This window comes from Leptosomus discolor, chromosome 3, assembly GCF_034619465.1.
Source record: "Leptosomus discolor isolate bLepDis1 chromosome 3, bLepDis1.hap2, whole genome shotgun sequence".
In the NCBI taxonomy this organism is placed as follows: Eukaryota; Metazoa; Chordata; class Aves; order Leptosomiformes; family Leptosomidae; genus Leptosomus; species Leptosomus discolor.
The window spans coordinates 27,289,345-27,314,129 of NC_141393.1; the positions used below are offsets into that span (position 1 = coordinate 27,289,345).

Below are 24,785 nucleotides of genomic sequence, written 5' to 3' on the forward strand. Positions count from 1 at the left end.
ACAGCTGACGCTGGCACGGGCGCTACGAAGCGGATGGGGTTTAAGAAACTGAAAGAACGAAGAGCATTTCCTCCTGCATCCCCTCAGGCTCGCAGCCAGTTCTCTCACGTCGGGCCCTCCGTCGCGCTTCGCCTTTCTTGCCTAGTCAGCGCGTTTCCCGTAGCGACAGCTGGAACGCTGCCGGGGTCATGCCGCCGCCTGAGGCGGACGTGCGGTCGGATACGGGCCGCCCCCACCGACACCCTTCCTGAGTCTCCCCGAACACAAGGCGCCTGGGCCAGGGGCGGCCGGCGGGGGCCCTCCCGCGCCTCCCCCCGCAGCGCCCAGCGCTCCCGCAGAGCCCGGCGGGGGCTCGGCCGGCCGCGGAGCCCGCAGGGGAGCTGGTCCCAGAGCCTCGCCCTGGTCCCGGGCCTCCCGCCGCACTGCGTTAGGGCGGAGGGGCCGCGCTGCCGGGCCAGCCCCTCAGGGCACCGCGCCGGTAGGCGCCCGGACGCCCCGGGCGCCGCTGCGGGGCTGAGGCGGAGGCGCGCAGCCCCCGCCGCTGGTGTCGGGGGCTGCCGGGCTGCGCTGCGGGACGGGGCGGCGGCGGCCACTCGCTGCCGGCACGGAAGGGTTAACGGCCACCCGCGGGTCGCGCGAGCCGTTGGGCGAGCTCCGCCTCCCATTCGACCGGTGGCACGTTCCATTCCCCCCGCGGGGTAACTCCTCCTCCCTCCGCCGCGGCAGGGCGCCTCACCCCGCAGGAACAGAGCGCGGCGCCGGAGGCGTGTTCTCTCATGCACCTCCCCCGAGCTGGGTGGTAGGGCTCAGGCGGCGCCGCGCAGGCGGGGAGGGTGAGGGGGGGTCCGTCCCACCTCTCCCCCCCCCCCCCCCTCGGGCCCCTCCCAGCCGCGCTGGGCGGTGGTAGGACCCGCTCCGCCCCTCGTCCCCCCCCCCGGCGGCGGCGCGGGTGGTGCGTCCCGGCAGCAGCCGCGTCCCGGCCGGCGCCCGCCCCCTCCGCCTTGTCATTGATGTTGTTGTTTTTGTCGCAGGAGCCGGAGGCGAGGCCGGGGCCGCCGCCGCCGCCGCCTGGGGCCGCCGCCGCCGCAGCAGCAGCAGCGGGGCTCGGGCCGGCGCCAGGCATGTCGGTGTGCGGGCAGGCGGTGGGCGCCGGCTCCCTGCCCAGCGAGCTGGTGGTCCACATTTTCTCCTTCCTGGCGGGGCCCGACCGGCTGCGGGCCTCGGCCGCCTGCTCGCACTGGCGGGAGTGCCTCTTCTACCCGGCCCTCTGGCCGCGCCTCCGCCTCAGCCTCCGCGTCTCGCCGGCCGAGCGCCCGCGCCTCGAGTTCCTCATGCGCAAGTGCGGCTGGTTCGTCCGTGAGCTCCGCGTACAGTTCGCCGCCGATAACTACCCCAGCGGCGGAGGGGGGGCGGCGGCGGCGGGCGAGGGCGCCGCGGCGGCAGGCGACGGGGAGGCGCCGCCGCTGTGCCCGCGCTGGCTCGATCTGCTGAGGACGTACCTGGAGCTGGTGCTGTGCGTCCTGAGCAGCATCCGCAACAACAGGTATCGCCGCCGGGCCGGGAGAGGGCCGCGCTCCGCCCCGCCCGGCGGGAGCGTGAGGGGAGGCGGCGGGGGCAGGCCCGCGGGGGAGCTGGGGGGCGCGGGCGGAGCCCTGAGTCCCCCCTTAGCCGTGGGGGGCCGGGGGCTGGCCGGCCCGTCCGCTTCCGCGGGGCGGGACGGGGTGGGGGGGGAGCGTGACGGTCTCGGCCCGCAACGGCGCCCGTGGGTGACCCGCGCCGGCCGGTTCCTGCGGGGGCTGCGGCCCTGGAGCCCCTGGGGCGCGGTGCGGGGGGGCCTGCGCAGCCGGCTCGGGTGACCCGATGGTAGGGTGTCCCTGCGGCTGCGAGTTGAGCAGAAACGGAGGCGCGCTGCTTCAAACTACCCGGTTTTTATCATATTCTGTAGTTGAGTTGGCAAGCGGCTGGTCAAGATGCAAAACAGATAGAGCTGCACGGATAAAAAAACTCCTCTGTCCTTTTGAAGGAAGGGGGGATGCAGCTCGGAGCGAGCGACAGCTGGGAGTTTGAATTTGGTGCCTAACAAGGCGTCTCTCTCGCTTTAAAATGTAAGCCTTATTACGGACAGGCTTTAGGCCTCTTATGTGTGATTGAAAAATAATTAGTCATGAGAAATTAGTAGGGGGGTTAGGTTACAGCAATGGTGTTTTTCTGGAAGGAGAGGGATGGAGCACTGCCCTGATGAAATGCTTCCACCTCTCCAGCTATGAGGGGTTTTGCTGTTGGAGAGCTGAGCTTTCATGCTAGCACTCGTGTTACCTGCTAAACTGAGATTGGACTCAGTTTTAACTAGGAGGAGGTTTTTATGTTTATTTGTTGAAAAAAAAAATACTTCAGACATAGGACTTTCTTGACCAAATTAAATTTAAATGATAGAAATCTTTTCCTGTGGTTTGGAGTTAAGATGTGTTTACATCTGCTTTTTCATAGGCTTCCTTTGGCAGGTTAGACAATTTCCTCAGGTTGGAGTTCTTTTAAAATAAAATACATTTTCTTTGCCGTGTGTGTGTGATCAGGATAAATGTCTTCTAAAAAGGATAATAATCAGATATTCTAAGATACGGTCTCTAGTCAGCACCTAGGACAGGAAAGCAAGGACGTTACAGTCAGGTTACGATGTGTTTGGAAAGCCTTGCGGACTTTAGGATAGGAAATGGTTAATATTATTTCCCATCTGTGTGCACGTAGGTAGCTTCACTGATCAGGAAGAAAAAAAAGCTGCAAGTATTTTGGGGTATCTTTAGGATGAATTAAACCTTGTGGATGGCCTTTGGAAAACTGTCTGCACTGAATCATGGTCTAGTCATGGCCCCTCTTTGATTCCAGAGGGGTTAGAGAGCAGTTTGAGGCCTTCCTTGCTTCTTTGTTTGGAATTGTAGCAAGAGAACTTTAAATGTAATTCCTCAAATATTGGTTTGAGGTGAATGCAAATGTGGTGTGTGAAGTCTCACTTTCAGTTCCTCTGCTCTGTGGTGCCCAGCAGGTACTTCCTGCGGTGCAGCTGCGGCACTCGGGAGTTACAGACCTCGCTTCTGAAAACGGCTGGCTGGTCCCAGCTCACCTTTCTCTGAATATATTTCTTGCCCTGTGAATCCTCGGTGTGCAAATCATGATCATCTGTCTCGATCGGTCTTCTCTTGCCTTTAAGGAACTTTCACTTCTCTGTTGGATCTTTGGGAACTCCAGCTAAGTGGAGAAACTGTTGAAGTGATGTGGTAATTATCTGATCTGAGACAAATATCGCTGCACGGACTTGGAATTTTAAAATAAATAGTATCTGCAGGAGGTGTTGCCTGAGGGTTTCACTGGAAAAACTAGAATGTGTTTTGTTTTTTTTTCCTCTGTCTCGCTAAAATATGAGGCTGTCAAAATTAAATGCATTGAGAGGGCTTTTGGTACACTTTATTTTGAAAAAAATTAATTCTCCGTGGCCTTATCTGAAACTTGGACAAGGACACTTACTTTCTAAACGCCTTTATGCATTCTGTATGCACGGTGCGGCTCAGGACTGCAGTAAAATACAATGTAGGAGTAGTTGTTTCTCCAGTACCTGTTCTCTGGTAGATTAGTATCATTTCGGTGGTAAGCCAGAGGTGAGAAGTTACAAACTTGGATAGAATTTTGCATTACTGTGCTTTCTTGGTGTCTTCAAATCATTTGCACGCTGCTCTTTTGTTTTGAAATGAATGATGTATGAGTGGGGAACACAAGGTACCTGGTTGTTACAGCAGTCTTTCTTTTAGTGAGCATTTAAAAAACGGGGGGGGGGGGGAATATTTATGTTAAACGACCTTTTATTCAGATCTACTTTCAGAGTAGTCTCCTTTACTTTCTGAATAGACCCTGGAACGAGGTTTTTGGTTTATTTTGGTGTATTTTTTTTTGCAAAGTAACTGCCAGTTAGTTTGCATGTAGGACATTTGGTTTTAGCTTTTTAAGTAGAGTTTTTAAATTGAAATGAGGTGGGAAGGAGCATTAACATATGCCAAATTGCTGCCTAGTAGTTCTTCCTGTGACCGCATGTCTAAACCAGAGGCATTGTCACCTGCCTGATGCTTGGTTTTGTCTAAGGGATGGCCGCAGTCCCCTCACTTTATTTCTCTGCTTCTATTTATTCATCTGTAACTCAAGGATAATTAGCAATTCCTTCTTGTGTTTGCCTTATGTCATTGTACATGGGATAGCTATTGTAATTTCCAAAATACTGGAAAGCAGCATTTTTAACTTCTCCAGTGGCTGAATCACTGTAAATGCATTCCTTTTGGAATTAAGTTTAAAACAGGATCGTTCTTTCATAACTCCTGTCAGCCCTTAGCTTTTTGGCAGAGAAGTTCAAAGAACTTCCATCTTATATTCAGAGCTGGGGAGGAAGAACTTCACTTTTCTGAAATGGTATACTCTTTCTTAACTGTGTAATCTTGTTGTAGGCTTTTAAATCTATTATTAAACAATACAGTAACAACCCCCCCTCTTTGCAGGGAAAAAAAAAAAAAGTACTTTAGATGGCTCTAAAAGTCCTTGAGGATTTACAATACCACAGGACCTAAGAAAAGTAATGACTGAAGGTAATGCAATTTCTAGATGCTTTCTTGAGTAGAGGAGAATGATGAGTATTTTGCTAATAAATGCGTTTTCTGTACAACATAAGATCGCCAATTTCAAAGCAAATCTGCATGTTAAGTCTCTAAAAAAATATTTTGGAGCGACACTTGCTAATTCTGGTGGAATTAAGGAAATAACTACTCGTCTGCAATTTGGTTTAAAAACAACTGATAGTATTCTGACAAGTATTACTGCTGGCAATCAGTTATCCAAAAAGGTACGTTCTAGGTCTGTCTCACATTTAAGGTAGAGCTCCAAGTTGCCGTAAACTTTATTTTGTGGGTGGCAGCATATTACTCCCAAAATACTGCTTTAATAGCACTGGGACCACGATGAGTTGTAAAAATCTATAATTTATTTAATTGAAAGGTACTAAAGGAGCATTTATAGTGATCTGTAACTTTTCCATGAGCTATTATGTTTATGACAGTAAATGACGCAAAATAACAAAGGATCTTATTGTTTAAACAGTTAGCGTTCTACTTCCTATTAAAAAAAGAAAAAAGGAGGGGGCAGGTGGGCAAAATGTTCTGTAGCAGTATCAGGAGGGATAAGTTGTTTCTTAGTGGCTCTGAAGAGATCCTAATAATCTGCGCCTTCTCAAACTGATTTTTCAAAACTAAGTTCTGGAACGCAGGTGGGAGGGAGACAAACTTTCTGTGAGTCATTTCAATGCATACAGCAGCTAATAAGCAACTGCTGATCATTCAGCAGGAAAATTCTGTGGTTTTTATGTAACTCTGAAATCCCAAAGTGTGGTCTCCTCTAGCTGCTTGCAAAGGAAGAAGATAAGAAGGCAGTGATTTCCCCCCCCGTGTCTGTCCCCCCCTTTCCTCTGCAGTATGTGAATTTGTGTGACTTGTCTGATCTTTGCTGTGGAAACAAACATGCAGATATGGTATCTCGGTGGAGTACGGTATCTGTCTTGGAGTTGCCAAAAATTGGTGAGTCGCTTAAAACAGTAGACTGCATCTGTATTTGAGGTTTTCTAATGACTCTTTTCTATTGGTCTGAGCAGGCAGCTGAAACTGGCAAAACCTAGTATAACAATACAGTATGTGCCTTACTGCTTTGTTCATGTTGAACGTAAGCAAGGCCATTTTGTTCTTTTTTTCACTGACCAAAACTGAAGGTGGAACCTAGTAAGAATCTTACTACTTTTAATATGCTTTTTGAGCTAGTGGTAAATAAGTGGTTTAGAACCCCCCCCCAAAACGCATGTGTTTTCCCCAGCTGTGTGTATGGATAGTACATAGGATTAAGATGCCGTAATGACTTTTAGCAAAAGATAACAATTAACTTCTAAATGATTTTCTTTAAATAGCAATCACTTTACTAACTTGCTGAAATAAAGATGAGATGTGAGCTGAATGCCATAGAGAATATATGACATTGCGAATAGTAGCAAAAATCTAACATTGTGTTGAACCATGATCGGGTTTGTTGATGGTAATAACTGTGCTGTGAATGGGAGAATAATTGGATGTTTTCATTGCTTAAGTTTTGAGGCAGAGAACTTTGCCATGCATTTCTGTAGTGCATAAAATAGCAGTCAAGCAGATGTAGTAAAAATGTGTGGGATACTAGCAAATAGCGTTTCGTGTGTCCTGTAGTTCGGTGGCTCTAAAATTAATACCTGCATACAGTAGCATTCACTGGGGGTATGAGTAGCAGAACAAGACCTCTGTGTGATGTGAATATGCAGGTGATTCAGAATTGTTCTGAAGATTGCATTTTGTGTCTTGGCTCTCGGAATTAAGTCATCGAGATAAGAAGATAAAAGTTTAATTATAGCATTGGCTGTGAACGCTGCCTTTCACACCAGGTGGAGATTTCTGCTGCTTTCCCTGTCATACCAGACTATCTCTTACAGCTTTTGAGGAAAGAAGAGCCCAAAATCCTCTCGGTGGTGGTGCCAGAGTCTTGAGATTTCCCTGCCAAGCTTATTCTTCAGTATGACCAGGCATTATCTTAGTTTTATAGAATATTGAGCATATGGTCGGGGCTTAGTTTATATTAATGTATCATTAGTCCGGTAGTCCTGTATTTAAAAGATTGAATATTAAGTTGTTAGAATTTCTGAAACAGTTGTAAGATCTAGGTATTTTGCTGCAGTATTTGTCTGACTCAATATGAACCTTGTGGATCTTGCTATTAAGTTGTTGTTCACCTACAGAAGAAAAGTAGCAGGTGCGAGAGTGGATAGATTTCAGGAAACTAGTGTACAGTTATTGAATACAGCAACTTCAAAACAGGAAAATTATGACTTATGGTAGATACTAATGGCAGACTGCTATTCATACTTACTTAAAAATGTAAAACTTGACTACTTGGTACTTCCTGCCCTTCCTCTTGGTAGAAGACCAGCTCATACTGTGGAGGTAGTGAACTGGCACCAGAGCTTCCCTACGCTTTGAGCATTGTAATTGTATTGTATTTTCTTCAAAGGTGATCTGAAATATTAGCATATCATTTGTAAGCCAGCAGAAATAAGGATTTATGTAACTTACTTAATTGTCAGCTACAGGTTAATTGGCTTCTCCTGTTTAAGATTAATTTAACTCATGTATCCATTTGTGATGAAACTGGAGTTTCTGCCATGTTAATTATCAAGTGCAGACTAGTCCTTGCATGTTGAGAGTAAATCTAATTTACAGCGTGTATAAGTAAAAAAAAAAAAGTTGACCTGAAACTTAGTCAGTTAAAAAAATAAAAATCTTAAAAGTAAATGCCACACAGCTACTCAAAAGCTGCAGTCATTTTTGTATCTCTTGCCTGATCTTTTTTTTGGGGAATAGAAAAGGTGCAAGTCAGAGAAAGAAACTGTACTATGGAAAGGAAAACTGACTAGCACACCGAGTCATGTCCAGCATAAACTTAGAGGTGGTTCTTTCACCACTTCTTCGGTATCCCTTCTAAAAGTTAAAATTATATGTCATGGTGGACCACTAATCCTCTTCTGGTCACTGATGGGAAATACTAGAACAGCTTCCCCTGCTTTGATAGAACAGAAATTAGACACTGATTAGGGTGTGGGAAGCTTTTGTTTTTCCTCTCTTGAGGTTTGTGTTGCCTTGATTGAGGCAGGTTTGGGCTCCCGTTTGTAGCCCAGCTGCAAGACATAAGTGCTCAGACAGGGTTGTTTGTGGTTGCGTTCTACTTGGGCGTTAAATGTTAAAAGGAATAGGTGTTTGATGTTTTCATCTGTGACACTTAATACACATGTTCCAAGGATTAAAAAGTGCATGAAAGCACTGCTGAAAGTTTTCTTTATGAAAATATTCCTGTGGTGACTGAAAACTGGCATTTGCTTTTACAGCTGGATTCAGCAGTTTGTGTAGTCCTTTTCCCCTTTACACTTCAGTTTCATTTGCTGTAGTTCCATGTGTGCCTGTGTTCCAGGATGGTAGGGTGTTTCCCAAAACAGACTATGGGTTCCGTGTGATAATGTGTTCTTATTGCCTGTGTTTGTCTTATCCAGAATGATTCCTCACAGTGTTTTAATTTTGTGTACAGATTCCTTTTTATTTTGTTGTTTCACAGGAACCTACAGAAGTTAAGTCTCTTTGGGGATATAAGCATTCTGCAGCAACATGGAAGTATATCAAATACATACCTCGGCAAGGTTGACCCTGATGGCAAGAAGATTAAGCAGTAAGTTATATTTGTAAATTATCAAATACACTAAAATAATAAAAACAGATGACAGAGTACAGATTTTATCCCTGAAATACATGACTGAGAAAGCTTTAAGTTTTTTAATAGGATGAGAATCTAAATTCTTAAATTGAGTTGATTTCTGTTCCTACTGTTTACATGAAGTAATCTGGTTTTGTGCCTTTTTTTCCCCTTCTTAGCAGGGTGAGAATCCTTTCTTTCCTCTTTTCTAGAAACAATATTATGTTGATGGCACAAAAGGGGAGGAGGGATACAGGGTTGTTACCGGCACGTCTGCTTTACTGTACATGGAAAAAATTAGAAAAGGAAGTGATCTGTTGTATTACACAAGAATCAAGGACATGTAGCAAGTAAACCTGAAAGAGAACATAAACACAAACAACTTATTTCAAGTTGCATCTCAAAACTAGGTTATGTATTTGCAGAATACAAAGATCATAGCTCACAATGTACTTGTTTAGTTCAGGGGTGTATTTTAGCTTGGCTTAATTACGGTACGGTCCTTGAACGCTTAGAATAGGTAGTTCTTCTTTGGAAAAGGTTAAATAGAATGTAAAAAGCTGCTGACTTTGGAATAAATTACCACAGAGGAAGTGATGCTGAGGTAACTTTTAACAGTTCTGCTAAAACTTTCTATCTAGATAAAACCTGAATACCATAATTTTAATTTGTGTCAGTTTAAATATCTTTCTTCCAGTAGCTTGGGAATGGAGTAAGTACAGCCGCTCTAGATCTTTACTATTAGTTTTTGAGGGGTGTTAGAACTAGTGTAGGTATATTATCCTGTCAGTGTATGTTGGTGAACACAACTGTTGAACTAAATCTTTGGTCCTGAGTTAAATTTGCAAAGCAGTGCAAATACAGATGTGTGTCACATACTGTGTCTTTGTCATCCATTATGCTTAGAATGCAGAACTTGGAACAATTAAGGATTCTACTTAACATATGTACTATAGTGTAGGTAAAAGGCTGACTCAGTAAAAGCTCCTTTTTTTCATATCCTTTGTTGTGAAAACATGAATATATAATCAAATATTTGCCAAGGGGCTTGAAGAGAGCCCTCTAAGCACATTTCAGAGCCATAAACCATTCAAAACTCATTACCTAATTTGAAGGTGGTCTTTTAGGTGAATATTGACGTTTGCATGTTTTGGAATGAGCAAATAAATGCTACCTCTTTTTTGTTTAGTTGGGTGGGGGTGTTGTCAATAGAATAAAACAATGTATTTGGGACCCTCTGGTCATAGAATCATAGAATGGTTGGGGTCGGAAGGGACCTTAAAGACCATCCAGTTCCAACCCCCCTGCTGTGGGCAGGGACACCTTCCACTAGACCAGGTTGCTCCAAGCCCCATCCAACCTGGCCTTGAACACTGCCAGGGAGGGGCAGCCACAGCTTCTCTGGGCAACCTGTTCCAGTGCCTCATCACCCTCACAGTGGAGAACTTCTTCCTAATATCTAATCTAAATCTACCCCCTTTCAATTTGAAACCATTACCCCCTGTCTTATCACTATCATCCCTGATAGAGAGTCCCTCCTCATCTTTCCTGTAGCTCTTTTCTAAATTAAAGGAAAGCTGGCAGTGTTTTATTCGGTGTTCTCATGTTCATTAGCACTAGCAGCAGTTTTACTTCAGGAAGTAAATCTTTATGGCTCCTTAGTCTTGTCATTTGCACCTGGGGTTTGCATCAGTGAGGATGCAAAACATGGGTACTGATAACTAACACTGAAGGATATTGAGCAACCTTGGGAGACAGCGTTATTGGTAGTTGAGGATTTTTGGAACCCGTATGGTGATAAACCTTACTAGCTGTTTCAGGAACTTCCTGAAATTAAAGCAGTCAGGGAAGAAAATGTGACACTTCCTTAAGTCCATAGCGTTGAGTGTAACATACAGTGGGTGAAATCTCAGCTAGCACAGTACCGTTAGGATACTCCCCCAGGTTAAGGCTAAGGGTTGTTCTGAGGGAGAGGAGGCTTTGGATCATGTTTTCAAAAATGTACTTTTGCAGTGATCAGCATGGGCTTGTAATGCTTGTTCTTTTTCTGTATAGCATATGTGTCCCTGCTTACTTTCTAAAATTCGCTTTACAACTTGGTTCATTACTGTTGAGAAGCTCAGCGTAAACAATGCATTTGTCTTGAGTTGAACAAAGGGTAGTTGTTTAAAATTTTGACTTTCTGAAATCTGCTTCGCATGATTGATCCATGTGGTTCAGATAGTTTGGTTTCCAAAAGAAACCAGTTTAGCCTCTGTTATTAAGCAAAATGTTTTGATTGATAGTCTTTAATTAAACAAATGGGCTCCATATGGACCTTAGTAATATGTTTGTTTCCTGTCCAGGGCCATCGATGTGCTTCAATACTGGTCAGGACTGGTTTTGAGGCTTAAATAGTAATTCAGCTGACATGTCTAGTCAGGCTTCAGTCTGTCCTCTCGCTGAAAGTACCATTTTGGGGCATTAGTTGTGAAAGTAATTTATTTTGAGGTTTTTATATTTGAAATAGTTGCTCCAGTATGATCATTTGTAGGCTGCAGGTTGATGATGAGCATCCTATAACTGCTGTTTACAGGGAGCAAAGGGGACTGATTAAGTACACTTGTTGAGGCATCACATGTTGCTTTCTTGCATGTGCTGAGCTCTGCTTATATTTTGTGTTATACTTACTAAACTATGCTTAAACTTCAGATTTATAAGCGAGCTTTAAGATAACCGTGTGTAAGTTAGGATAAATGTACTACACAGTAGGCAAGTAAAGTTCAAGTTAGAATTATAATAAAGTTGGTGTTAATTCCCAAGAATTCACACAATGTGTCTAAATTCCTAGAATACAGGTCAAACTGTTTTTGCAAACTCCAGTTAGATGCCGTCTGTTCATGACAAATAGGATGTGCATAAGAATTTGCAGGGGATGAAAAACGCCTGTTAGAGCGTTGGAAAAATATATCTGAAATGTGTTAAAACTAATGGCATCTGGTTTATATTGTGCTTCCCGTCTGGCCTTATATAAAGCAGGTATTAAAAACAATCCCAAAATTGTCACTGTTAAATATTCTCTATTGACATGTTTGATCTCTCCATTAAATTGGCAAAGAACTAGGGGAGGGTGGCTGGAAAGTTTTCTTAGGACCTATGGGTTGGTAGACTATCAGCACAAATCTAAATACTTGTATAAATGCTTTGGGGCTTGCCTTAAAAAATTGATGTGTAGATAGCATTAAATCAGTATCTCTCTTTTAAAAGAAAGTTATTTAGTGCAATTCCCACAGGGCAGAAAACCCACTCTATATCTGCAGAGCTCTGTATCCTCTTTCTTTTCATTAAGTTGTGCAGGTTGAGTACTAGAGCAGTACTTTTCTAAGCTTAGATGTTTAGGTTGTATCGGAAGCACAATTTAAACAGATTTTTAGTGCAGTGAGGTATATAGATGGTAGTATTCTACTGAGCATCTCAATTGATTTGTCATCTTTTCAATTGTTCTGTGAAATATTATAAGCACTAATAAGATTGACTACTTGGACTATTACAAAATGAATTCTACTGTCACTGTAGCTGTTACAGCACCTTTTGTAGATGTGTATGGTGAGAGGGGGGAGGGAAGAGTCTTTGTTCATTGGAAGAAATTAGAGAGGTTCCTGTGGTAGAATCTGTTCCTTTGGGGGACTGTCAGAGAATCTGCCTTCAATTTAGACATTGGCAGGAATAATAATGAAACAAATATTGCCAGGAACAAACAGGGTCATCTGAACTGTAAAAGAATTTGGGAATAAAATAGGAAAACTACACTAACTGTGACTCTTGACATGTTGTTTAAAGCTGCATTTGTGTCACAGCTGCCAGTCCTCAGTTTAAAAAAAAAACAAAACAAAACAAAAAAACCAAAACCAAACACGTTCAGAGAAGATCTGGAAGAACTGAAGTCTTTAAACGTGATGACTACACTAGGCAAAACCTTGGGAACTATTCTGAGGTGTATAATAGATAAATACAATAACCACACCAACTTTTCCACTTACAAAGAGAAGTCAGGCCTTGCAAACCCAGTACATTCTTTGGAGAAGGAGCAAGGCACGTGCAGGCAAGGCAGAGGAAGAATAAGGGTTTGTAGAGGGAGAGGGTGAATAGGGATTGTTCTTTTAACTTTCTTTCAACAGAAGGATTATGGGGCATCAAAGGCAGTAGGTGACACTCAGAGCAAGTAAGAAGAGGGGGGAATCACACTGCAGAGATCTTTATTATTGGATGTTATAGTTGCTAAACACTTATTTGGCTCAAAGAGGAACCTGGATAAATTTGTAGACATGAGGTCCCTGAGGGTTACTAAATACAGAAAGCCGCCTTTGGCTCAGGAGGTCTGAGTTACAAATTTTTGGAAACTAGAGAGATATTTGAGAAATATCCTGATGTGCTTTCCTTGTTTAGTCATACTTCTTAAGGCGTTAGTGTTTCTCTGCTGTCAGTCAGGATACTGGACTAAATAAGCCTTTAATTTTATCTGGACATTATCTCAAAGATACATTCATGAGAATAATAACTATGTAACCTTGTTTTGCTTGGATGTATAAAAGTACACAGATATTTGTAACAATAAAGGAAAAAGTGTTCTGTGCAAACCATTACCTGATTTGAGGCAGAAAGATTTCTGCTAATTTTGGACTGGAGGTGTTTACGTCTCATTTCTTGACATTTTGTGGAACTGTCATGGCCTGGCTTAACTGCTTCCCTTAAATGCTGATCTTTCCTTCTGGCTGACCAGGGTTTGGGATCAAATGCTCAGCTACACGTGTCCTAAAATGTGTGTGCTGAAAGAGCACTTGTCATTTGGGCAGGAGGACTCTTTTGGGCCTTAGCAGCTGTTGGGATGAAGACTGGGAAAAAAATTTATTTGGAGAAATTTTGTAGAGTTTAACTATACTATTTGAATTTAGTATTCAAAATCTTATCTTAAAATACGTTTGTTGCTTTCTAGAATTAAATATTTAACTTAAAGAACATCCCTTCCTTAAAAAATAAAGGGGTAGGAGATGTGGGATGCATCAGAGTAAGTGCATAGTAATCATGCAGTGTAATAAATGGCACTGCCAGAATCCTTATGCCAGAATCATCTGGCACTGATAATCTGAAATTGAAATGTTACCAGGTCGAAGTTGTTTCAGTAAAACTTGAACGTGTTGACACTTGAAAATCCAGTTAGCTCTACATTCGGAATGATTTAAAGAATCTTGCTGTATGTTTGTTCTTTGCCCTCTAACGAGCAAAGTCAAGCAGGTAGTTTCACATCATTCTAACTTATGCTCGAAGTCAAGTTTCTGCAACCTTTCATTGAAAATGACCTTTTTTTTTCTGTATTGAATTTGCACTTCTGGAGAGGTTAGCAAATATGAAAAGCTGTTTTTAAAAACAAGAGCTGTGTTTTAAAAGCATTACAAGTTTTCTTATTTGCATAACCTTAAAATGTATGTGGGAGGGTGTTAAATATATGCTGGAAAATACATGAAATGGAAGTTCATAGCGAGCCACTGCTTTTGAAACACAAAGCGCATAATTTTTCTCAAGCTAGTTTACAGTTTTAACCTTTTAAGTGCAGTGAAGGTTAAATTGCTGTGGGAGGTCTGCAGAGTCAGGTTCTAATATTTGTAGTTCAGAAGAACCATAATAATAGCACCTTCTTGCAGAATAAGGCCATACGTGAAAGAAGAATAATAATTATTGAATAAAAAAAATAGAAAGGGATGCAACTGGTAAGACTAAACCATGTTTAATAGGATCATTGTCTGTTTTGTTTACTTGCAGAATCCAACAGCTGTTTGAAGAGATACTAGGCAATAGCAGGCAATTGAAATGGCTGTCTTGTGGGTTTATGCTGCAAATAGTAACTCCCACATCATTGTCCTCCTTGTCAAACCCCATAGCCAACACCATGGAACATCTGAGCTTGTTGGACAACCACATCCCTGGTAATACCACTCTTATCACTGCGGTCGAATTGGAGCGCTTTGTGAATCTGCGTTCGCTCGCTTTGGATTTCTGTGATTTTACAGCTGACATGGCAAGAGTCCTGGCTGACAGCAACCATGTGCCTTTGCATCGACTGTCTCTCCTGGTCCACAGTGTTTCCATAATGCACAAGTCATTGGACAGTATGCCAGAAGATGAAAATTGGAAGGCGCTGACTCGCAACAGCACTAATCTTCGGGTCTATATAATGGCTTTTGATGTCAAGAGTGATGATATGTTAAGGATTCTTAAGCCAAGTATCCCCCTAGAGAGGATTCACTTTGACAGCTACATCACTTGTGTTTCAGGGGCTGTTGTTGACCTCATATCCAGGCAGTATGACAAGTTCCTCACTCATTTTATACTAATGAATGATGTGATAGATATGTCTGGCTTCCCAGATCTTAGCGACAACCGGAATGAAGATCCACTTGTCTTACTAGCCTGGAGGTGCACAAGACTGTCTCTCCTAGCTGTTCATGGTAGGTAATACATTGCATGGGCATAGTATGTGACTTTGAAATACTTGCAACACTTCAGCCTTTCTAATCATGATGTGGTTTGGTGCAGTGGTGTTCAAAAGTCTGACGCACAGTTGCTGTGTGCGCTGCTGTACCTTATAGGGGTATTTTCATGGTTGAAAATATGAAGGTGTTTATTGTGTGCAAGTTCTAAACATAGTTGTAGCTTACTGACTTCTATGGAGAAGTCACATAGGGTTTTATTAGACTGCTCACAAAAATGAGGAAAACTAAGAAATGAGCGTTCCAGGAGGCTTACCCTGGAAGTGGTCTGCACCGTGCAAGTTCCACCAAGTGGCTGGTTATGTGAACGCTGAAAACATTTGCTGCTGTGAGCTCCTGTGCTGACAGGATTAGATGATTGTGCTTCCTGTTTGTAAATAACACAGATTAAGTCCCCCAAGGCTGAGGGGAGGGAGTCTGTTACCAGTTTGGTAAGACTTTTCCAGCAGATTAAGTCTGAAAAATATAATGTGGAGGAGGTTGCCTTGCTGAGTGCATTGATTTCACCAGTAACAACAGAGCTAGGTTTATCCCATCTATTTATTTGCCATATAATGGAAAATAACATTTTAAGAAGTGTGCATTTGTATTCAGTTTCGTCATGAGTACAGGATTTGCTAGAAGTTACAGTTGTTCGGCAAATTTTAAGACACCTGAAACTGAAATAGCACAGAGTAGTTCTTTTTGTTTGTGATGGAATCAGCTTACCAAGACCAAGTTTGCTGGTGCATGAAGGAGTTAAGTGATGACTCTGTATTGTGTTGCATAAGGATGAATTCATTTCCTCAAACTGGTTGGGGGAGTAAACCTCCAGTCATTCAGCACAAACAGGAGAGACCTTCAGCAGCAGAGGTTGTACATTCAGATTTCCATTGCTTGAAGTCAGCAGGTCCTGCTGTATTTGCTAGAATTTTTTTTCCCACTGTCTTCTACTAAAAAATCATTGGAGGGCGAAAAAAAATTCAATTCGGCTGTCTCTCCTTTATAGTTTCCAGGTCTGACAGATTTCAGACCTTACCACTCTAAATGTGGATTTTAGATGTTTCTTTTAACATCTGGTTACAAGTTTGAGGACCTATCGTGTTACTTTAAATTATCCTCTTACTACAGGGAAGTCCTCTAATCTAAATTTTAAAAGGTGGTAAAATATCTGAACATAAGCCAGCACAAGTATCATTTAGCATCAGCGCCTGTCTGTTCAGTAGCAGGTATTACTCGGTGCAGAGCGTTGGGAAAGCAAACGCCTTCTACAGTTCTGTGTAGCGAACGCTTGTTGCTGCACCTTCTCTCTTTGGAGAGGTGCTGTATATACCTGGGGAAGGAATGGCCGCGTATCACCCTTGATCTGGTGTTGCGACTTGGGTTCTTTCACCTTCTTTTCTCCCCTCCTTGCAGCAGAAGCTAAGCTGCTTATAAATGCCTCCTGATCATTTTAAGCTGTGAATATGACTCCTCTGGTACTATAGCATAAGCATCTTTCCTGTAGAGTAGGAACTGTGAGAAGACCATGACTAGGAAGAAAGATCTAGAATTCTGTGATGCTTCAGTACTGTGTCTTAGACTCATGCTTGTGTTTTCTGAACTTTACCAAATAATGGTTTCTGGCTCCACTTGCTCTATTCTTCATGATACTATTCAGGAAAAAGTGGTGATTTTGTTCAAGGTGCCATAATTTGCTTTGTATATAAGTGCTCAGGTGTCTCCTGAAGTGGTTATTCTTCAGTTTCCAATACTTCTCAGGGGTGGGTTTTTTGGTGTTTTTCTTTTTTCCATTTTCCTGCTTTTGCTACTAGTTTGCTCTGAAAAAGGCTTTGATTTACGTATAATTTTGGCTGCCACTTGTCACTGACCAAAAGAGGAGGGGGAAAACGTACGCTAAGGATACTCTTTTCCTTGGGTGCCTTGAGATTCTCTTCTGTCTTTTGTGGGAAGTCGTATCATCTTTCCACCCAGGTAGCATCTTCAGGAGCAGAGGAAAGCTGATTGAAGGAAATTAAATACATTCTTGCAGGATGAAGGAAGGGTGTGAAGAGTGTGTGGTTGTTTGGGATGGGGATGGTAGGATAGCCAGAGTGGTATGATCTGGCACTGTGAATAAAAAACACAGCCCATCTATGGGGGCTGAAGACTTTTTTTTTTCCTCATTAAGAGAAGGACACTTCACGTGGGTTTTTGAGACTTCATTTTATAAACATGTTGTGTTACCTATGAAACTCTTAGTTTTATTCTGAGCAAAAGTAAAGTTTAAATTTTCACTAGCAAGGAAAAACAAATTACGGTGCTGCCCCTGGTGAATTTGTTGTTCAGTGACACCTGTGGTGAAGTGATTGTTGCCTGTTACCTCTGAATAAATGCTTAAGATGGGCAGAGGCTTTTTGGCTGTTGGAAGATTATTGAGAAACTTCAGGCAAAACTTTTGAAAGGAGAATGAATTTAAAATGAGATTAAGTTGTGAATAAGATGATTGTTCCAGAGCATAGAGGATCTGACTGTGAAAAGTTACAGCAAGAGCTATATGCCTGAACCACAAGGATGGTACAGGGGACTCAGCTGGAGTTGGTGTTCTCTTTATTCTTGCACTTTGGAAAGGATTTCTTTAGTAAGTTCCTTTACGATTGAGATAACTGGAAGGTGGTGTGAGCTCCTTCAAATCCTGATAGGGGAGTGTTATCACACAGGTGGAATTTTCCATTTGGTTTAATGTCCTACAGCCTTATTGACAGCTTCATCTTCTGCGGACAGTCATGTTGGAGGTGAAGTAGCTGCAGATGAAAGTTGTGGGAATTTGTTCCTGATGGTTAATATACCAGCAATGAGCCATACGGGCTTCTTTGTGGAAAACCTACCATCAGCAAGCCTGAAACTTTCAACACTTCCCGACTGTTTGTCACAAGCCTAAAACCTTGGCGACAAACAGTAGGAAAAAGCAAAAGAAAACAGAATGAAAAATTCTCCTTTATTTTTTACTTTGACATCAGTTTTCCTCATTCTTTAACAATCTGTGTCATTTTGATAAATTATGATGTAGAGCACGTTAACTGCATTGTGAAGACCAAAGCAGGGTTAGTTTTTATTTCTCAGCAGGTCAGATACTGTGCAGACTGCAGCTTTGCTTGGGCATCTCACCAAGAGCCTTGCACCTGTGAGAGTGACAGTTAGGCAGAAACGGGCCTTTCCTTTCCCAATGGAAGGGCTGGCCTGGCAGAGCTCCCAAAAAGGGAAATTCCTGGATCATCTGTAGTTTGTACCTGAATAAGGAGGAGCTCAGCTTTTTGCCTTAGCCGGGGTACAGAGAGCTGATAGGTAACTGGGGAGTAGATGTTTTTAAAGAGAGATGCCAATATACACTAGTGGGAAGAGAGGGAAGATTTGTTATGTTTAAGCTTGGATAGAATAACCAGATATATGTAGGTTTTGGGTTGATTTGAGTGGTTGCTTTATATATATATACTGGTGTGACCTATTTCCTGGAGAGGCTTCTGGTTTGTGTGTGTTGGGGTTTTTTGTTTCGTTAGTTTGTTTTGGTGGGTTTTTTTGTTTTTAAGTCTCCCTCTAATGCAACAAAAGCAAACTTCAGATTTTTTTTTTTGTCTAGCACAAGCACAGTTTTAAAACAGTCCTTTTGTACATTCACTTAAAATAATTTACTTGCTTTTAAAATTCTGTCTATTTATACTACAAAGTAGATCACAGGAGGTTTGAAATTGTAGCTAAAACTTAACTTAAAGGAGTCCACTTCTCTACCACGGTAGAAGAAACTGTATCTAGATAGCCTGGTCAAACTACCTGAAACATTTTTGATACTTTGTTATTCAGAATATAAAATGGGGCTTTACTGCTTACAACCAAAAAACCTCTGTGCGGTAGGGGAATTCTGCCAGAGGGAAGATGACAAAATAGGTTGGGAAGGATGTTGAGATGCTCTGGTATTAAGTACTTCAGTTAAAAAAATGCCTTGTAGCAAAATGACAGAGCAACTTTCTTTTTCCTCCCCCCCTAGGTTACACAGTCTGGGCTCATAATCTTATAGCAATTGCTCGTCTTCGTGGCTCTGACCTGAAAGTTCTGGAAGTCACAGAAGAAAGCATTGATTTTGACCAAGGAGAACTGGCTGATCAGGATGTGGATCCAGTACACAATCTCATTGAGCAAGTATCTCTCGGATTGGGTCGACCTTGGCACGCCGTCATGGACATAGAGCTGCTCGGTGTCTTCACTGAGCCTACTCGTCACTTTTACAGAGAGATGCAAAGCTTCAGTGAAGGCATTTAGCTCCTTATTTACAATTCCTGTGGTTACATATGCAAGTAGGGTCCTATTATGTTTTTTCAGTAGCGTGAATTAACCCCTTTCGTGCTGTGTTTAATCAGTATTAGCTATATAGAATTATATATGTGTATTCTACTTCTTGATCAAAGAACGTAGTCGGGTATTGGTTTAGAAGCTGAAAGTGGCAGTGTTTAGGGCTTTCACGGTTAATGGACTTGTCTACCAAACCTTACAGAGATACAGCTAAAGGCTGTCTGAGGTTGCCGGCTAACTTTACTTTTATTGAGTAACTGCATTTGGAATGATTTTACTGTTATATCGGAGTTCTGTGCTCAGGAGCCAACTCTTTTTAATGCCCATATCCATAGCCCAGTGGATTTCTCTGCTGTCATTGTGTGCTTAATCAGGTAGCTTGCTACTTAATAGGCTTAAAGGAAGAGAAGTCTATCCGGGGCTGTCCATTGCAAGACTCTCACCTTGCTTTATTTCACGTGCAGACTCTGAAGCATGACTTAGGACCGTTCTCAGCTTTTCCCAGCTGTTAAGTGGCGGTGTGCAACACTAGCTTTTCAGGTACCTGCGCTTACGGAATCACTCCATAAGCTCTAGTCTTTTGGATTCTTTGCAAACTCCTCCTTGGTTATTCTCATGTTCTGTCATCTTCCTTAAAAGTTAGCTTTGGGCCAAAGTTTAAAAGAAAAAAGCAAGAACGTGCACTCCGATGGGGTAAAAACATAACAGTGAAGACTTCAGTACAAAGGTATACACCTGCAAACAAACATTAGTCGTGAAATCCCTAGCAACCAAGTCACTGGATTTTCTCTGTCAGCGCCTGTGTCAGCTGCCAAAGAATAGATTAAAAACGAAGAAGTGCCCACATGCTGGCAGGGGCAGGCCAACTCTTGGCCAGCCAGATACTGCTAGATTGTAATATATAAGGTCGAATTTCGACCTGTGGTACACAGCTGTGCTGTGGCTCAGTCAGCAACCTCAGAACTCTTAACAAACATGCACCTGTTTCACTGTGAATAGTGAATGTAAAGGAAGGAAAGGAAACAAATACAGAGCTTGTTCTATCACAGGTATGAGCTGCTATGATGCATGAAGAACATTCCATGAAGTATGTTTTAAAATCTTGTTATATCTGAGAGGCTTTAAAAGCCGACTTAACTGTTTCAGGGCAACCGCGGTACAGACGTGGTCTCTGTGAGACTTCCACCTGACCCCAGTTTTAAGTGGTACGAATGTTGTGCATTTAATGTTTAAAGGACAGTCTGCAATAATAAAGTAAGTGGCCAACGTGGGTGCCCAGCAGTGCTGAGACCTGGCTGCTATATTGTAAGCTTTGGAAAACACAATTTATGCAACAGATGTCCAGATATGATTCTATTTATGGAAAAAGTTTATATGTGTTTTACAAATGGTTTTACCATCTTATATTAAAATGACCTTTTGACAGGTGTGCGCTGTTTTGTCTCCAGTGAGCACATACCATGCGGATTTTATATGTACATCAGTAGAGTGAATCCACTGGCACAGTGTGTGTATATGCCAGATGTGGTGAGATTTTACCTTATAAATGTGATCAGATAAAAAAAAACTCCTGACAGAAAATGTAAGGAAACCAGCTGAATGTTTGAATTGATGACTGATGTTGTATGGTTTATGTTAAATGTATATTCTTTTAATCAATGAATAAAGCATTAAAAATTGATCGCTGTATAAAATATTTTATTGTATCAGCATGAAGATTTTTAGGATTAAAACGCAACATCGTTCATAAGCTGTGTATAACTGGTAGCTCCCGTTGTGTTTAGGTCAACAAAAGAGTCTAAAATAAGTCGTACAGTAATTTTTTTTTAATTTGGCTGAATTATGTCAATGGGTTTTTTTTTTTTTTTGAGGGGTGGAGGAAGGGGAAGGATGCTTTGCTGATCAGACGATCAGACCAGTTGGCACAAACAGTATATCATGATATGACTTATTAGACTGATACAGTAAACTGTGGATTGTAGAATATAGAAGACTATTTTTGAGAAATTCCTGCATCCATTGCAATTGCTTAAATCAAAATCTAATGTGCTCAAGCAAAATGTGTAGTACTTCTTTGGTGTCCCACTATTAAATAGATTCTGAATACCTGCAACGCTTCAGTTTGACGTTTTATCTGTACTCAGGAGTCCCCAGCTGTGCATTCTGAATGAGAGCTGCAGAGGCCTGGTGAGCTGTCGGAGGGCTGCCGGGCCCTGCAAGGGCTGGTTGTGCCGTGCGAGCTGCCGGAGTGGCTGGTCAGTGTGCGCGTGCCGAGCACGGATTTACTGGCAGCTTCTGCACCGCACTTTGTGATGGTCCAAGCCGCTACCTGGCGTGAGAGCTGCCCTGTTGGTCGGTTGCGTGGTCCCCTAGATCTGCGAGGTTTGGTAAGCAAGATCGTTTGCTAACTTACGGAAGGGCTGCTGTGGGCAATAAAGACATGGTAAATACAGTTACAGCTTTTCATATTGCGGTAAAATGAAATGACGGGACTTGGTCTTGGTGCCTTTCGGGGCTCAGTCTCAGGAGGGAGGTTTATGCAGAGTTAAATCTGGTGGGGGTTGTTCAGCATCATCTGGGCCTTAAATTTGGTCATAGTGTGATCAAGTTTTCTGACTTTTTCTGCATGACTTCCTGAAGCGAATGCTATGTCTTCTGGTTTAAACAGAGTTGCAGGGTGTTATTTTATCTCTGCAGACTAATGTGTTTCTGTGGATAACTGCCTTACTTAACACAGTTGGAAAGTAACTTGTTTACCTTTCTGTTAAATAAATGTGTTTCTCTCTTAGTCTAACCTATTTTCTGCTTTGTTTTTCATTAACTTAATCTTGAAAGGTGAGATGACGAGCAGAGAAACAGGCCACTTGACTGTGGTAGAGAGAAGCGCAGTCCCTCACCGGCTGCGGTTACGGCCGCAGGGTTTGGTGCAGGCTGCGTCAGCAGATCTGCTGTTAGTGCTCCGGGGCTGGGTTTTTTCGTGCAGTCTGAAGTCTGATCGCTGCGTATGGCTTGCGTTCCAGGTACGAAGTCAGTGTGCTGAAAACAGACAGACTTCTACAGTCTTTCCTTACAAGAATAGGGAGTCCAGTGAGGCGTGAGGGTGTGGTGAAACCCACACCTTGAGCGGTGCTGGAGAGGCACGCCTCTCGTTGTTCCGATGGCGTAGAAATAAATAAAAGTTGGTTTTGTTCTATGTTTGTATTTTTAGCAATAATCTGAATTGGTGATACCAGGATGAAGGGATTCAAGCTGAGACCATTTTAAGTCAAGTCTTAGGAATCTAAGGTGGCCCTAACGGGGGAGGTGCGCTTGGAGTGGGACCTTACAAACTGTGTGGGATTACTCTGAGTTTGCACGATCCCAGATGGGTTTTTAAATTTTTGTTTGTTTGTTTCTCTTTGTTTTTTCCTAAAAAGACAGTGATGTCAAGTTAGTCTTGCCACATTCTAGATTTAGCAGCAGGAGCTTGGAATACAAGCCCTTGATTATTAAAACTGAGTTGCTTTTTCTTTTGGGGGAACAGGGACTTCCCCGCGTACGCACTTGTGTGACCCTTCTCAGTTAAACATACTGAAATACATCTGTCGGGTTACTGCACCCTGCTTCCTATTGCAGACACCTGAGCGTGATTTTGATTTGCTTGTCTGCAAATAAAATTTTGGGCTATTGCTGGTGGAGGGGAAAAAAAAAAAGGTCTGAAATGATTCCATTCACTCTGCAGGCTCATCTAATCCATGCTTGTCCCACACTACCTCAGTCCAGGTAACTTGTGTTTGGCCTGCAGCATCACTGTGGGCATGGAGCCAATTGTTCTGGTGGGGGAAGAATCGGTTTTGCAGTCGGTTAACTTAGTTACCAGCTAGAACAAATATTTAACCTATCCAGAGAAAAGACTGTATTTGTTCAGAAAATAGTTACATTCATAAGTAGTTTGCAACCCTTAAGGTGAGCTGGAGAAAGGGTTCTTAGGGTGGTGGTATTACCGAACTGAGGACCTCAGTGCTATCCACTGGTTCTACGTACAGGGCAAGCTGATGGCTGGCAGCTCTGGTTGTTTGAGGACTGATATCAAGGGCAAGGGTAAAACTGAGTCATTCCTTTTAGGATCCTGGTGAAGTCTTTCTCAGGCAAACTTAGAACCTTCAGAAAACAACTAATTGGCTAAAAACAATGCAATCGCTGAATTAAACTCAACAGCAGTTAAACCAATTTAACATGGATGATGCTTTAAAATGTCTGTTGTTGTTGCAAGTTTTTTGTGCTGGATCCATTCAAGGATAGGCTTAGATAAAGGCTCTTGGGAGACCAAACAGGAAGTCGGAAGGAGAATAAGGCAATTGCAGGAAGGAGCCATGGAAGAGTTCTGCAGCTGCACTAGGCCTCTGGAAATAAGAGCAGGAGTACTGAGCTGTGAAAGAAAAAGCTCACTTGGCAGACTTGACCTAAGCAATTACAAAAAAAAAAAAAGTGGGCTGGAGGCTTTTTCATGGGGTGTGGTGGCTGCATTTGCAGTAAAGGCTGAACCCATGTGTGTGTGTGTGTGTGTGTGTGCATGCGCAGAGCAGGGGGATGGCAGCTGAGCTGCCTGCTGCTGCTTCTGCTAGCGGGGCCTTGTCTAGGATGGGTTCCTTCCTGTATCTTAAAGGGTCCCTGACTATTGACTGTGTTGTGGGTCACTATGGGGCTTTGGAGCCAAAGCCAAAGCGTCAGAAGAGCCGGCAGCTTCTAGCAGGAGTCTTCAGGTGGCACAGCGCTGGCAGGCGTGGCGCTAGGCTCTGCCCAGATCCCGTGCGGCACTGAAAGGCCGGGCCCTGCCTGCAGGTAAGTGCAATGTGGCCGCTGGGGTGGCCATTGCTGAGAGGGAAGCAGCACGTAGTGACCCCAGGCGAAGAGGCGGACCAGACAATGCACCAACTGCTTTTATAGGCACAAAATCATCAGTGCTGCCATTTGCCCCTGCCTTTCTGTGAAGCCTAGCGCTTGCGACAAAACATAAGTAAGGGCCTAAAATTCTGTTTGTTTGGGTTTCTTAAATGTTTGCTGTGGCAGCACGGTCTTGACTGCTTTTGTTGCTGAGTGCGGTGGGTATACTTGCTTCTGTGCTTGTTCTAGACAAGAAATAATTCTACCTTGCCTTGCAGTTTTAATTATCTGTGCTAGGTGGTGTTGGGATAAGCATGCTCACAGAAATCTCCTGCCCCAGCTTAGGTGGCCATTTTGTTGATAAATGCAGAGTGTTTTCTGACGTCAGAGTTGATGATGGAATTGGAAAGTGGTGGTTGTTTTTTTGAATTAAAAAAGCCTTAGTGTTTGCTGCAGCCATGCACCTTCAGAGGGAAGGGTCAGGGGCTGCTGAAGCATCACAGAGCTGTGACTCCTTCCTCCCATGTCATCAAAACCCCCCCATACACCTCTTTAATAAAACACAGCCCCATGCTATCGGTTTTGAAGAGCGATGGGAGAGTTGCTCTACATTTCCACTTCCCCTTCCCTCCCACTAGTGGCAGGACAGCTGCCAGTTTACCTCTGAGGTTGTTAACAGAGTATGTACGTGGTAGGGAATGACACTACTTCCTCTTCACTTCAGCTGCTTCCATCGTACCACATTAACAGTGACACTGC

At 43.2% G+C, this 24,785-nt stretch overlaps 1 protein-coding gene across 1 annotated transcript; it reads left to right on the forward strand.

The window, feature by feature from the left end:
• The first annotated feature begins 1,010 nt into the window (after positions 1-1,010).
• FBXO33 (F-box protein 33) lies at positions 1,011-21,276 on the forward strand. The gene is made up of 4 exons (XM_086462386.1): positions 1,011-1,543; positions 8,203-8,313; positions 14,134-14,819; positions 18,862-21,276. The coding sequence occupies exons 1-4, from the start codon at positions 1,011-1,013 to the stop codon at positions 19,131-19,133; spliced, it is 1,602 nt and encodes a 533-aa protein (XP_086318512.1). The 3' UTR covers positions 19,134-21,276.
• The last annotated feature ends 3,509 nt before the right edge of the window (positions 21,277-24,785 follow it).